Source organism: Chiroxiphia lanceolata, chromosome 12, assembly GCF_009829145.1.
Source record: "Chiroxiphia lanceolata isolate bChiLan1 chromosome 12, bChiLan1.pri, whole genome shotgun sequence".
In the NCBI taxonomy this organism is placed as follows: Eukaryota; Metazoa; Chordata; class Aves; order Passeriformes; family Pipridae; genus Chiroxiphia; species Chiroxiphia lanceolata.
The window spans coordinates 13,645,902-13,661,153 of record NC_045648.1 but is presented as its reverse complement, the minus strand read 5'-3'; the positions used below and the strand labels follow the sequence as shown (position 1 = coordinate 13,661,153).

At 36.8% G+C, this 15,252-nt stretch overlaps 1 protein-coding gene across 2 annotated transcripts in view; it reads left to right on the top strand.

Moving 5' to 3' along the window:
- Positions 1 to 14,692, top strand: part of NEDD4 (NEDD4 E3 ubiquitin protein ligase) — a 53,523-nt gene extending 38,831 nt beyond the window's left edge. For both annotated transcript variants that reach the window (XM_032700127.1, XM_032700126.1), the window contains 17 exons: positions 363 to 482; positions 928 to 1,134; positions 2,079 to 2,156; positions 2,384 to 2,438; positions 2,534 to 2,592; positions 3,474 to 3,539; positions 4,816 to 5,045; positions 5,616 to 5,737; positions 5,837 to 5,907; positions 7,473 to 7,568; positions 8,605 to 8,678; positions 8,818 to 8,878; positions 9,467 to 9,526; positions 9,622 to 9,729; positions 10,319 to 10,415; positions 12,686 to 12,758; positions 12,836 to 14,692. In XM_032700127.1, coding sequence (XP_032556018.1) covers positions 363 to 482; positions 928 to 1,134; positions 2,079 to 2,156; positions 2,384 to 2,438; positions 2,534 to 2,592; positions 3,474 to 3,539; positions 4,816 to 5,045; positions 5,616 to 5,737; positions 5,837 to 5,907; positions 7,473 to 7,568; positions 8,605 to 8,678; positions 8,818 to 8,878; positions 9,467 to 9,526; positions 9,622 to 9,729; positions 10,319 to 10,415; positions 12,686 to 12,758; positions 12,836 to 12,938 — 1,680 coding nt within the window. In that variant the 3' untranslated portion in view covers positions 12,939 to 14,692. The remainder of the gene's footprint in view (positions 1 to 362; positions 483 to 927; positions 1,135 to 2,078; positions 2,157 to 2,383; positions 2,439 to 2,533; positions 2,593 to 3,473; positions 3,540 to 4,815; positions 5,046 to 5,615; positions 5,738 to 5,836; positions 5,908 to 7,472; positions 7,569 to 8,604; positions 8,679 to 8,817; positions 8,879 to 9,466; positions 9,527 to 9,621; positions 9,730 to 10,318; positions 10,416 to 12,685; positions 12,759 to 12,835) is intronic.
- The last annotated feature ends 560 nt before the right edge of the window (positions 14,693 to 15,252 follow it).

Sequence of the window (15,252 nt, the reverse complement as noted above, 5' to 3'; positions counted from 1 at the left end):
ATAATTGTTTGCTTTTAATTAAAAGCCATACCATGTTACATTATGTTTTCATGGTGACACTGCAAACTATGAGCTGCTAGCCAGAAGTACTAGGCTGGATCAGCCACGCCTAAAGCAGGTTTATAAATGAATTATTTTACATGAGGAGCTTGAATTTTAAATAAACAAACAAATAAAAGTCTCTTACTTCAAACTATTCAGTAAATACTTCTAAATACTTCTTATCTATTTTATCCAGTTCATAAAAGTCATGAACCTTCTGGATTATAGTTTTGTTGTTTTAATTTGACAGAGAAAAACCTTTTCACAGTAAGTTTCATGGTTTTCTCAATTGTTTTTCATCTGTTATTACTAATATTTAGTTACTGCCTACTTCATCTGGATTACCCCCAGGCTGGGAAGAACGACAAGATGACAAAGGAAGATCATATTATATAGATCACAATTCTAGAACCACCACCTGGATAAAGCCAGTTGTACAGGTACTGTCTTGTCTAATATATAGATGTTTTTATTCATTTAACCTTTTAAGCATCTCACGTAATAGAAATGAAGTTGAGAGACCTCTTTGACATAGAGCCTATGAAAGGCATAAACTAGTAAAGTACTACATAAAATATTTGAGAGACTGCAAGGAGAGTTAGGAACAGCAATATTTATGGCAAGTCACTCTACTATGAATGTACCAAGGAGGTTTTCTGGAGTGATAGCTGGCTGAGAAGGCTGAAAGGCTTCTTTTAACCTTGATAGCATGATCAGTGATTTTTAGTCGATGTTGTTGATATTAGACTAAACAAATCTGTGTACTGTCTGGCACTTGCTTTATGAAACTGCTTTCATCAGTCAAAAATATAGGCTAATAGAAAAAATATATTGCTTTACAGGGCTTTGATTTGATGTGATTTTTTTTTTGGTCCTTTACCATAGATTGCTACAGAAACAAGTCAGGTGTCGGCTGCACAAAGTATTTCTATAGGAAGACAGCCACAAGCAACATCAAGTGACTCATCACAACAGTCTTCTCAGCAGCAGCCTGAAATGGAGCAAGGATTCCTCCCTAAAGGCTGGGAAGTCCGACATGCACCCAATGGGAGACCATTTTTTATTGACCACAATACCAAAACCACAACATGGGTAATGGGCAACTGCTCTAATGGACTGAAATTCTAGTTCCTCTCAAATCAAAACTGTGCTACTTTCAGCAAGCTTCTGCATAGATCTTTAGTGCCAAGATAGCTGTGTCTGTTAAGGAGCATATGTAATGCCAAGTAATTTAAAATACGTGAAATGAGTAGAAGATTATCAGTTTTACTACTTGTATTGATGTTTGAAAGTTTAGCTTGGAAGGAGGAAAATACGAATCTGTTTTGCAGATGTAAAGTACCTCCTAGATGACATTGTAAAACTGAGATAGCCTGTGTGTGCTGTTAACAGAAATCAGTTTTGTAAACTTACCTTCAGCATGAAATCCATTACCTTGAATTTATCACAGGGAGCAATGTGGATATTTAGGAAAGCAGACCAGGTGCAGCTACAATATGGATGAGGGAGTTGTGCAGCTGCAGTTCCACAGAGTGGCACTGCACACCACTTGGCAGTGCTATTAGACTTAAACATTTCAGGAGTAGGTCAGTATTACTGAGAGGTGAAAGGGAAAGAGAGAAATGCATTAAATGGATTCAAAATGAGGATTCTTTTCTCCAGGTTTATGGAAAGAACTCATTTAACACAACCACCCAAGTGAACAACAAAAAAACCCCACCAAACCTAAAATGCACAAGGTGTGCCAGAAACTGTATGGAAAGAGTAATTCGACTCAATTACACAAAAATTGAGTTGAATGAGGGAGTTTTAGTTATATATATGTAAATAGAATAAACTGAGAAGACACTAGAAGATGATTGTAAATTACTGGAGTAGTGAGAATCCCCAAGGATTCCCCTGGCTGCAGAATATGCAACAATTACCTAGTTGATGCTAGGTATATTCTTTACACAATCGTTAGTAAAGAGGAAAAAATTAAAAGCAGAATAAAACAGCAAAAGGATTTTAACATGCTGCTTGTTTTCTTTTCAAAGGAAGATCCAAGACTGAAAATTCCTGCTCACCCGAGGAGAAAGACTTCCCTAGATCCAGTAGACCTGGGCCCATTACCGGTAAGTAAACTGTTTTATATTTGTTTTTCAGATGAAACAGTGTAATCATTTAAATTAGTATTATTGGCATTTGCACATGAGAAAATGCAGGCTGCTTTTTCCTACAAAAAATACTCTATTTTGAATTCCAGTGCTGACAGTAGATTGGGGGTGGGGGAGTGCCCACAACTGCTGATCATGTTGAGTTCTGTGCAAACTGTATGATCAGAAATTTATGATTCTTGCAGCCAGGGTGGGAAGAAAGAACTCACACAGATGGAAGAATATTCTTCATAAACCACAGTATGTACAACATAGTATTCTCCCCCACTCATCATTTTATTTCTGAACATTATCTAAATGGAACTTAATGGAACTAATCAAGAAATGTCTTGCAGATACAAAGAGAACACAATGGGAGGATCCCCGACTGCAGAATGTGGCTATAACTGGACCAGTGAGCATTCCTTATGTAGATTTTCATGTTTTTCAAGAATACTGTTAATAGCATCCAAATAAACTTTTGTCATTTATCAGTTATTCAGTCTAGAAGGTGAAACTTCCAGGGCCTTTGAACAAAGCATTTTTATTTTTTCTTAAAGACTATTTAAAAAGCTTTGTGTGGTCTTTAAATGCCAGAAAAAAAAGCGGTTCCCATGATAGTAAAAAAGTTTCCCCCCAAGGGGAAGGGATTTAAAGTGGGTAAAAAACTGTGTATTTTTTTATCCACACTAGCTCAATTCAAGAAGTAAACTCGAGAAAAAAGAAAAAAAATCTCTTAAAAAGGAATGAAATTAATTGCCAACTGAAAAAATAATTATCTATCCTTGGTACTTAATCTGAAGTGCAAAATCACCAGAACTAATTGCAAAGCTGGTACACATTGTAATTATAGATGGGTTTTAGTGTTCAGCTGATATGTGTGTTTATTAATAGCCCACGTATGTAAACAGCCTTCCCTGTTCATGGAAAATAGAGGGGTTTGTAGCCAGGTCTCTCATGATACAGCAGGAAAGACTCCATGTTCTGTACGTCACCAAAGGCATTTGGGTCACTTTGATCTGGGCCAGTCAGGGATCTCAGTTTGTTGCATCAGCTGATGGTGAAGTGCAGGATAAATTCTATGGAACTGCTCCGAACAGAGAAGTGCTTTTCATTCCAGATGTTTATAAATTGAAAGTCTCCCCTGCCACTCAGTAAAACATGTATTCCTGTTGTCTCAGAACTTAAATGCATTGTCTGTGTTTCACAAACGTAGACTAGTTTATAAAGCATGAATTGTTAGAGTATCTCAAACTTTTTCTTTTTTTTTTTTCTTTTCCTTTATTCCTCTCCAAGGCCGTGCCTTACTCCAGGGACTATAAGCGGAAGTATGAATTCTTCAGAAAGAAATTAAAGAAACAGGTCAGTTATCAGTAGGAGTCTGACAGAAAGTTAAGAAACTTAGGCCCCTGAACAAGGGAAAACTTAGGTTACAGGGAAGGTAAATTTACTGTCTGATCACAGATACGTTTGTGAAGCAGCAACTTGGTAGCAACTAGCATTGAATCTAACAGCAGGGTTTGTGACTTGATGCAGTGATGAGACTGCAAGCAATCTAATTGAAAAAGTAGGAGTTCCAAAACTTTACAGAAGTCGTGAACCTGAAAGTAGACTGGCAGTAGAGAAGTTTGGAAATTGCTGATCAAGCATATAGTAGTTTTTGAAACTCAGGATATGGAAATGGAAGTTCTCCAAATAGATTTTACATTGTCCATGTAGAAATCTGTACTGTCACTTTTTGATCAGGCTGGATGACTGAAATAAAACCCAGCCTTAAAATCTGAAGTTTATGAATCTCATTGGCAAATTGTAGTTTGAAATGGCAGTGCCAGGTGTATTTATAACACATAGCATAAAAGACTGTAAATAGCATCTGGACAGCCAGATAACAATGAGTCTCTGCACAAGTGCAATCAAATTTTGTGGCCTTGGGAGATATTTTACATATATAATAAATAAAATAGTTTAGATCCACCTTTTACCTACCAAGTCTGCCTATGCATTTTGAGCTGACATGTAAGTTGCACACAATTATATATGCACCTCATTTTTTGTGTTCCTAGTCAAACAAGCTTGGCATTCATTCACATGTCATTATGCTAATCTGAGAAATTATATACAGCTCAGCCACTCGATATAATCGTGGTAATTTAAGAGTTAAATACAACTGTACATTTTGTCGTATGTAAAAGAACAGGACACCTAGCCTTGTAGTTAGAATATTGAACTGGAAGGGGAAATAAGCCAGGTAAAATGGTTCCAGATAATTTTATGTGAGCTTTTTTACTGTGAGTGAAACTGTGAGGTTTTTTAATCAAGTTTGTAATATGATGACTGTTCACTGTCAAAAAAGACTGCATGCCTTGCTGCATGCAGAGCAACTGCCCATATGCTATTATGGGTAAGAACTTACTTTAACTGTACTTAGTATGAAATAGGACTTAGAATCTGAAATTCCCCTTGCTACTTGAATTGTGGAGAGATAGGATGTCTTCTCAATCATACTGTGTTGTTTCCAAGTTGTTTAAGAAAAACATTTGTGTGCCCTTCAGTGTCTTTTTACAGACTTTGCATACTCTGCTATAAGATGCTGGGTTTTGTTCTATTATTCTATGTTTTCCTATTCTCTTTTTTGTAGAGTGATATTCCAAATAGATTTGAAATGAAAATTCATCGCACAACAATCCTTGAAGATTCTTATAGAAGAATTATAGCTGTAAAGAGAGCGGATTTCCTTAAAGCAAGACTTTGGATTGAATTTGATGGGGAAAAAGGTTTAGACTATGGAGGAGTGGCCAGGGAATGGTTCTTCCTTCTCTCTAAAGAAATGTTTAATCCTTATTATGGATTGTTCGAATATTCAGCTACGTAAGTAATACAGATCTGGAAGACATGAAGACTCACCTGGGGAAAGCAGATCAAATGTATTTCTCAGACCTTCTTTAAAAATGGAATTACTGCCCCCTCACCTGCAACTGTACAGGAGGGTTTAGTTGTTAATAAGTGCAATAATCTGCACCTTGTTGCTTGAGGGCAGAATACTGGGGAGGCAGTACCTGCAATTTTTTTTTTCAGCTGTCTAACATAAGCCATGTCCTCCTTGCATGGACAAGGGTGTGCTTGCAGCCATCTCCTGCTTAACAGAAGAGGCAGCACTTAACAAATAACCCAGAGTATGTTATTCTGACTACTTTAAAATTAGTAGCAGTTAATCCCTTCTCTTTACTATGTCTTTAACTTACAGAGGTGTTTCGTGGTGATTGTTTCTGATATGCTAATTGTCTTCTATTGAGTATTGTTAAATATTAGATATTAACGTCATGAAAAGCAATAACTGATTTAACTAGTGATGTCTTTCAGATCTTCAGATATGAGACTGTTCCAATAGTTCAACATTTTGTTTTTCTTTCTCTTCTCTGTTCCCTCCCTCAACTTCAGAGATAACTATACTCTGCAGATCAATCCAAACTCTGGACTTTGCAATGAAGATCATCTCTCTTATTTCAAGTTTATAGGTCGTGTGGCTGGCATGGCTGTTTACCATGGCAAACTTTTGGATGGTTAGTATTAATTTTATGTAATATGATATTTAGATTATTATTGTGGCTGGTTTGAATCTCAAGTTACATACTGTTGAATTTATTTCTTCTTCTTTAAAGCCTTTTTTATTCGTCCTTTTTACAAGATGATGCTCCAAAAACCAATAACACTACATGATATGGAGTCTGTGGTATGTAATTTGCTTTATCATGTATGTTAAGATTTCATGTTCATTTTAATTCTTCTCTCTCTGTATATGTCTAACACATTGTGAAGGTTGAAAAGACATGATTCAAAGAAATTTTAGGCTACATCTCTTATAAGTCTGTAAGTTTTATAGGAATTGAAACTTCCAGAGAGTATCAAAGACCTAGACTCAGGTTTAAGTCAGTTGAGCTGTATTGGAAACTTGACTCTAAACTTTCTATGATGTTTTCTTAAAATATTTCTAGACACTAGGGTTCTTAAAATTGCATATAAATATCTTTAGGATCCTTGTCTTAACCTGTTTTTTAAATTAGTTTGTGTCTTTGATTATTCAAAATAGTTGTATTCTTATACTTTCAGAGACTGAAAATATTTGAGTGATACAGTGTAACATTTTTAGAGGAAAACATGGCCCTTAGAATTTTCTTGGTGGTCGGTTGCCTGATAATGGTTTTTATCTAGAGTACTCATGGGCAAAGTGATTGTTATTTAATCTCTTTAATCTATTGCTGGGTTTGTTGTCCTTTAAAACTACAGAATGTCTGTTTCTGAGTAATAGATTTATAGATGTGTCCTGATTTTTTGGGGGGTGGGTTTTTTTGTGTTTTGATTTTGTTTTTGTTCAGTACGCTGGAATCATGGAATAGTTTGGTTGGGAAGGGACCCTAAAGCCCATCCAATTCCAACCCCCATGGGCAGTGACATCTTCCACCAGACCAGGTTGCTCAAAACCCCATCCAACCTGGCCTTGAACGCTGCCAGGGGTGGGGCATCCCCAGCTTCTCTGGGCAGCCTGTGCCAGGGCCTCACCACCCTCACAGGGAAGAATGTCTTCTTAATATCTAAGCTAAATATACCCTCTTTCAGTTTAAAACCATTGTCCCTCATCCTGTCACTATACTCCTTGATAAAAAGTCCCTTTGCCATACTTTCTGTAGCCCCTTTATAGGTACTGGAAGGTGCTCTAAGGTCTCCCCAGAGCCTTTTCTTCTCAGGCTGAACAACCCCAACTCCCTCAGCCTGTGTCCATAAGCAGAGGTGCTCCAGCCCTGGGAGCATCTTTGTGGTTCCTCTGCATTTGCTCCAACAGGTCCACATCCTTCATGCACTGCTGGCCCCAGAGCTGGATGCAGTGCTTGAGGTGGGGGTCTCACAAGAATGAAGATGAGGGGAGAATCACCTCCCTTGAGCTGCTGGTCACACTGCTTTGGCTGCAGTTGACTTTATCTTAATTTTTGTTTAATTTCCTAAGTCTCGTTATAGTACTGCCTAATAATAAAAGGAAGATAAATACAGGATGAGACACAAAATATATTACTTCAGATAATGCTGTGGCATCTTATCACCATTTTGCTGTGTGAGACATTTACACAGTTTGCTGAGTCTTCAGGTTTCAAATGGCTTTAGAGCCTTGTACAATTCCAGAATCCCTGTATCCACTAGAGGGTTGCCCTGGGTAGCAGCATTCACTGGACTGTAGTGGAACCTCTTGCAGCTTAAAAGGTGGCTACTCTATTTTCTGTTTACTATTTTGTAATTCTTTCTCAGGATAGTGAATATTACAATTCTCTGAGATGGATTCTTGAAAATGATCCAACAGAACTGGACCTCAGATTTATAGTTGATGAAGAACTTTTTGGTCAGGTTAGTATGTTTATTTAAAGTAGAATAGACAAAACATCAAAGAAAACATTTGACCTGTGAAATTAGCTGATTTTACCTGTGTGGTGTTAAGAGAACCCCTTCATTCACTCAGCTGCTTTTTGCTCATGCAGTGCTTTTAACCTGTCTGGGATGTGATAAAGGGCTTGGAAATGAGCAGAGTTTTAAAAAACTGCTTAGGCTTTTTTCTTAAATATTACTTGCATTGAAATGTAGCTATTGCTGTGAAGGCAACCCAAGATTAAGGTATCTATAGACTCATTACTTAATCTGGAGTAGAGGTTGTTTTTATGTGATTGGATGGAAAGGATGAGCTCTTTTGGAAATGGTTGGAATCACTGGGAGATAAGGTTTTTTTTCTCTAATATGTACTAGAAATCTATAGACTAACAAGTTTGTTATTTTATAGAAAGCTATCGAAGGTAAGTCATAGAAAACCTGTGGTATTTCTACATAAAAATTCCAAATTACAGCTGCCAACTAGATCAAAGTAGGATAATAACCTTTGTGGTCTTGTGTAACTGCAGTGATCCTAAGTAGGAGCAATGAAAATGTGTATCCATGATCAACTGAAAATCAGATATTTGTTTACTGAGGTTCTGTTAGTATAAATCATTATATAATAGAGATGCATATTGATTCACTTACTTACTGGGACCACTGCTGAAGTGGTTCTGTAATTGTTTTTCCATGAGATTTGGAAAGAAGGCTGTGTCATGGAATATGCAGTTAGCCAAGTCCACATTACTGGAAACTTGTGTGCTGACTTGAGTGGTGTATTGTAGCAGGTCAGAAAAATGGAGGTTTCCCCATTGCAGTCTAGCATCCCTGAATAATACATTTTTTCTAAAAAGAATCAACCAAATTCTCTTTATCACGTGACCTGTGAGACTGGATCTGTTTCTCATGGTTTCCAAATTCTGCAGTGTTCCAGAGTTCCCTGAATTACCTGATAGTAACCCAGGAATTCTGTTACACCCCTGTCTCGTTTCACACCCATTCTGTGTGTTCCATTTAGACCCATCAACATGAACTGAAGAGTGGTGGATCAGAAATAGTTGTCACCAACAAGAACAAGAGAGACTACATTCAGTGAGTACTGGTCACTGTGTGCAATGTATCCACCTCTGCAGGGGCTGTGGTTTAGCTTTTATTTACAAAAGGAAGTTGTTGCTTTTTGTATATAAATCACTTTTATTTTAAAAGGTTTTGCTCTCTTTTTTCCCTACAGTCTTGTAATTCAGTGGAGATTTGTGAGCAGAGTACAGAAACAAATGACAGCCTTTAAAGAGGTATAGCTTTAATTACAAAATGAATTCTTTTAAGAATTTGTTACAACTAATATCAAGCTTTTTTGGACATCTTGAAGACCCACAGATAATTTTGTTATGTATATAATGTAAGGTATAAAAAAAAGGCAGTGATACTTTTTGTAGTGTCAACTGTGAAATATTTCAGACTTTAAAATCTTTTTGATATGTTTTTACTGAGGTGTTGAATTCACATTGAAAAACTTGCTGATTTCTCAATCATGGCTGACAGCTTTAGCTGTAGTGCAAACTACTTAATGACTTTTGCAGAAATTAAACTTAATTATATTAGTTTGATTTAAACTAGGTTGCTTATCCTTATTTATATAAATTGTATCACATACATGATATTCAGACTTCCATATTCATCACTTAGTATTGCACAATAAAGATGTGAGAAGTCAGAGTTAAAAGCACTAAAACCAAACTGCAGACTAGTGATGTCCAAACATCTGTATTTGATGTGTTACTTTGGCTCTGTTTACTAAAGCTTCTAAATATCATTCTTAATGAATAAAAATGCTTAAAAAATGTTGACTTGATTTTTAAAAACTTCTCTCATCTTTTTAGGGCTTTTTTGAACTAATACCACAGGATCTGATTAAACTTTTTGATGAAAATGAGCTAGAGGTAAGCGTATCATGGAACAGAAAGCAAATCACAGTGAAACTTAATTTTACTGACTTAAACTTTGGTATTGTTTGTTTGTTTTTTTATCTTTGTAGTTATTAATGTGTGGATTGGGAGATGTGGACGTGGCTGATTGGAAACTACATACAAAATACAAAAATGGCTACAACGTAAACCATCAAGTAATACAGTGGTTCTGGAAGGTATAATGAAATTCTAATTTTTTTTTTATTTAAAAACTGTTCAAAAGCTGCTGCCTTTCTGCTCTGCTAGTTTATTGTGTGATTAAACAATAGATTAGGTAAATATTATTTGACCATTAAAATTCCTGAGGAAGTAAGAAAACTAAAGATGAGATGCATGGTAAGAGTGTAAATACAATACTGATGCTTGCGTTTTCAAAAAAATCCGTGTCTGACTGGGGTTAAAAATATTTCTGTGTAGGTTTTTCTGGCATGGTTACACTAAAGAGGTGTTAAACCCTTCTGTTTAATAAATTACAGGAATTTGGCTGCTAGTTCATAACATTAGGAAACTTCAAAGAAAGTAGGGGCCAGATCTTCAAGGGAAGTATTTTAACAGCCTGCTAAGCCAGTAACCATACTCTTGTTACAGTACCATTAAAAAATTGTTGACTTCATAGGCAGAGAGGTATACTGTGCTTATCACTAAAAATATGTATTTACATCTCACAGAAAATGATTTAGAGGTAGATATTGTGTTGCATGAGTCTACTAGCTTAAAACCCTAATTTAAAAATAAATCTTTAATTGTAATCATTATCATACATAGGCAGTCTTAATGATGGACTCTGAAAAGAGAATAAGATTACTTCAGTTTGTCACTGGCACATCCCGTGTCCCCATGAATGGGTTTGCTGAGCTGTATGGTGAGTACTTATGATTATCTTCACAGCTGAGTAATAGAGAACCTGAGACCAAAATTGTCCTGATGTTTGACTTCAGACAGAGGCAAATTATTTTTCAAATTTTGCTTTGAAAATTAGTATATATTGGTAGTTACAAGAATCAAAGTTAGAGAAGAGCCACTTAGGTCACACGTGTGTCCCATGTTCTATAAACACTTCGTTTTGATTCTGGTTTTGGGAGTTTCTAAATGTACAGGACTTCTCAAACAAATGTGGATTTTTAAAGTTCTCAAGAGCTGCAAAAATCCTGTTTAACACATGATTGAGCTTGAAGAAAATTCTGTTATCCAAGATCTGATTACAAAGACATGCTGGCATCAGCAGTTAACTTCAGTTCCCCGACTGCTTTTATCTGCTCTCAAGCCACGGTTGTACAGATGCAGTTGTTTGTAAGGGTATACTCCAGAGGGGAACACTGCAATGACACGAGTTAAACACAATGCCAGAAGAAAAGCTGGGAACCTACAGGGCAGAGACTGAAACAAGCAGATGACAGCGGGGAGTGACTTCAATGGCAAAGCCAGAAAAGCCACTGTGGAACGACCACGGGTGGGCAGAGAGAACAGCCCAGGAGGGTGGGGATGCTCTGCTGATGGGAAACCTGTTTGCAGCTGCCATCAGCTATTATGTTTTCTGCTAGACTACTTTATTAAGGCTAAAAGTGCTTGAGATCCTGTGCAAATGACTGAATAGCCTGATTTGCCTATTTGATTAAGCATTTTCTTCTTTATAAACAACACATTAAGTTGTTTATAAAACAAAAGAATTGTGAACAAATACCACCCACCACGTGTTCCCATTTCTCCGTGTCTTCATTTTCGTTGTAAATACTTGGTTGATTTTTTTGTGTTCCCTCAGTAAATGAGCTGTGAGTTCCAGTGGGGAGGGCAGTGCCCTCAGTAAACTTGAGCCATGTGTCTGCTGTTGCACCTGAACCTTGGCACTGCCGGTGTTACAGCACATGCTCATCACAGGGGAACCCAATCGGAATTCTGCTGCCTCAGGAGTTCTCTTTTTCTTTTGTCTAAAAACACTACTAGAGGTAGAACTAAAGAATGATCCAGAGAAAGAAACTGCTGAAGCTATTGGCTTCTTTCTGCCTGGGGTTTAGGATATCCTTGGGCAGTGTTCTGACCAAGTCGCAGTTTCATTAATTCTATTCACTTACTCATTAATGAAAAATTCAATTAACAGTTGTCTTGCACTGTGCTTTCTTTGTTTCTCTTGTGGTTATTTCTGTTTTACCATCCTCACTAAACCCCAGTGAGGATCAGAATCACTTTTCCTGTACCAACTTTTATTTGAAGAACTGTGGGTGGTTCTTCAGTGCTCCGAGCAGGTCCGCGGTGCTTTGCTGCTGCCGGGCTGTCCCCGTGGCTGTTCCCTTCCCACCCCCTCTGTGCAGCCCTACATCTGACTTCCTAGCGGAGATCTCCCTCTCGTGGCACAGAGAGGCATTTCTGCTCCTAAAACGGCAGTGCTTGGACTCTGGGAGCAAATCCACCCAAGCTGGAGAACTAGGACACTCAACAGACATTCTCTGAGAAGATAGTGATTTTTTTTTTTTTTTTTCCTTTTTTAAACTACACAGTCTTCTGCAGACGTACACAAATACAGCTGAGGGAAATGGTTACAAAATGCCCTTTGCATCTACTCGGTGGGGGTTGAGAGGTCCAAGAAACTTACAGATATGACATGCTGAAACTTTCAGATATGACAGCTGTTGAAGGCAAGAGGTAGCTGGGGCTGCACTTGCTAGCCAAAAATGTTCTCTCAGGTGCATAAGGAGGTCCTTGATGCACACATCTGATCACTGGGTTTCAAAAAGTTCTCTGTTACTCAGCTTTGTTGCTGTGTAGGTAAAGGTGGACATTGAATGCTTTCTACCAGGTTAAATAACTTGGCACGTGGTGATAAACATGTATAATTTTTTACATGAAAAATTTATACAGCATAAAATTGTCTTCTCTGTAAAATTTTCAATGCCAACTACTATGCATATGCATAGACTTCTGAGCTAAAGCTGTAAAAGTCTCTTGAAATTAAGGTATAGCAATACAAGTGATTTTGGATTATTGACAGTTACTGAGTATAGATTGATTTGATTCGTAGAGATAGCACCTACTAATCTCAGAATTAGATTACAAAGAACCAAAATACTTCTTAATTTCAATTTCTGATTATAAAAGGATCTCATAATAGGATGAAAATCGATGTATTCTTTCCTGCAGGTTCAAATGGACCACAGTTGTTCACAGTTGAACAGTGGGGTACCCCTGAAAAGCTGCCAAGAGCTCATACCTGGTGAGTATTTGATTTAAATAAATCATGACCTTTAGTAAGAGTGATAAAACACTTAAGAGTTCTCATCTGTTTTTCAGCTTTAATCGCTTGGATTTGCCTCCATACGACTCATTTGAAGATTTATGGGATAAACTTCTTCTGGCGATTGAAAACACTCAGGGTTTTGATGGGGTTGATTAAGACACAGAAATTATATAGGTCCAGTGCTGCAATTTCATTTTAAGGGTTTACAAACAAAGTTGACTTTTCCAGGGACTACCATTGTATTTAGTCACATTGCTATTGAATCTTCATAGTATCATGTGTAAAATAAGTAAGTATTAAAAATTCACTAACTTTTGAAAATGTATTTTGTCATTTCCACGGTTTTCTGTACTTTGCTAATAAATACAACATACACATTGGATGGGCCAATGCCAAGTTAAGTCAAAAACTAAAATGTTTTTAAGCAGTTGCCTCTTGTACAATGTTTGAGACTGTCCTGCAGTAAACTACTGAAGTAAAGCTGTGAAGAAATCTTTGCAGAGGGTTTAAATTTGAATTGCTGCTTTAAGAGGAACAACTGAAATTGTTAAACTGTTTTTAAAAAAACAACAACAACCAAACAAAAAAAACCACCACCAAACCCAACAAACTTCATGTAATGCAATATCATAGTCTGTGCTGCTTCAGGCTGTTTGCAACAGATCTGCTCTAAGCACTTTACAATTCAGCATATTAGGTAAAACATTGGAAAGCATTTGTTTGCATTATCAGCCATCAGTTTGCAGAACGTTGACTTGCTGACACATTTGTTAGATTTCTGTTTCTAACTTGCTTTTGTTAAAACAGTGTAACAAACCCAAGATTTTTATACAAAACAGATAAGCAGCATAATTCTGAGTTTTAATGAGAAATTATATCCATTTTTTGTTTGAATTTGTATACTGATGTTGGTTTATTGAGTGTTCATCACTTTTTTTGATAAATTTGTAGTTCAACGATGGATAATATTTTCAATTCAGCCTTTTGCAACAAATCAATCTTAAAGTGGAATTTGTATGGATATCACTCAGTATTAGTTACTGATAGTTAGAGGCCTTTATTATCCATTCTTGCAGTATTGCACTACATAACAATAAAGAACATGTTTACAGGGTTTTCTGGGCCAAATTCAGCAGTCTGTTGTGTGCAAACTTCTCTGAACTGCATGGAGGTCGTGCACACGTGATCAGGTGCAGAATTTGGTTCTGTGATATGTTTACAGGTTGCTAGTTTCTACAGCTGCATTTTTATATTTTTTTCTCCACTGTTAGTCTAGAAACCAAATTTGTTAATACAGTATAACCAAAGTCATAACCAACAATGTGCAATTTATTGTAGATCAACTTGTCATATAAATATGAGTTTGATTTCTTTTGTAAATGTGGGTATTTTTTGTATTAATGTTAACACTTTCTTTGAGCAAGTGCTGGTTAAAATGATTAGCAAGGTTGGTTCTAAAAGAAAAAAATTGGTTTATATACCTGGCTTGCTCAAATTTTAACATTTTATTATGATGCCAATTAACATTTTATTATGATCTGAGGAAATGACAGTACCTAGCTTTGGCCAGCAAATTTCTGTTAGTCACAGTCTTTATAAATATGCAAGAAGAAAGTGTAGCACACCTCTCTCTGAAGATATGTAAATTATGTAACAAATGTTAATGGGTCTTAAGGGATATTTAAAATCCCACTTTTGTTTTATTCTTTGACTAGGTCATTAGGACTGAGAATATTACATGTAAATAAAGGTAACTTATACAAATTTCCCAAATCTATATGCAGTTTTGTAAAACGTGAATGATATATATCAGTAAATCTGTATAGATTTGAATGTAGCAGGTTTTGTTGCATACTTTAAAGTATAAAATAAGGATCCTGAGAGCAGTAAATAAAAGTTTATTCTAATAAGTTGTGGTTCAGTTCTTTGAAGTGCAAATCAGTCTTGAAATAGCAAGAATTCAGGAATTTTAGCACTCCTGCTTTTGTGCAGGTGCACCCCTGTGTTGGGATTTCTCTGCAGCCCCCCTTGGGCCCCTCCCAGCCCCTGGGGTGGGCAGGGCAGTGCCCTGAGCTGCTGGCACGGTGGGGTTACATGTGTTAGGATGGTGTGAAACCTCTGGGAAACTTTCCAAGGGCTCAACCTCTCTGGGAAGTTAGACCTTCATTAAGGATGTTGGCGACCTTTATTTGTGTATTAATTATTACTGTTAATGGTGTTTCTGAATAAGTGGCTACGATGCTGTCGAAGAAGTGAATTTATTTAGCCTGAAAAAGGTAAAGTGTATAGGTTAACCTCAACAAAGACTTGCAGTGTAAACTGTTCCTGATTCAAAGGTTTTCTTAGACTGCTGTGGGTGAGGCTTTCTTAGGTTTTTAGTCTGTGTCACTAATTTGGTTTGTATTGACTTAAAGGGTTTTGGTAAGAAATAGTCTTTCTCTAAAATTTCTCCTTTACTCCAAAGCTTATC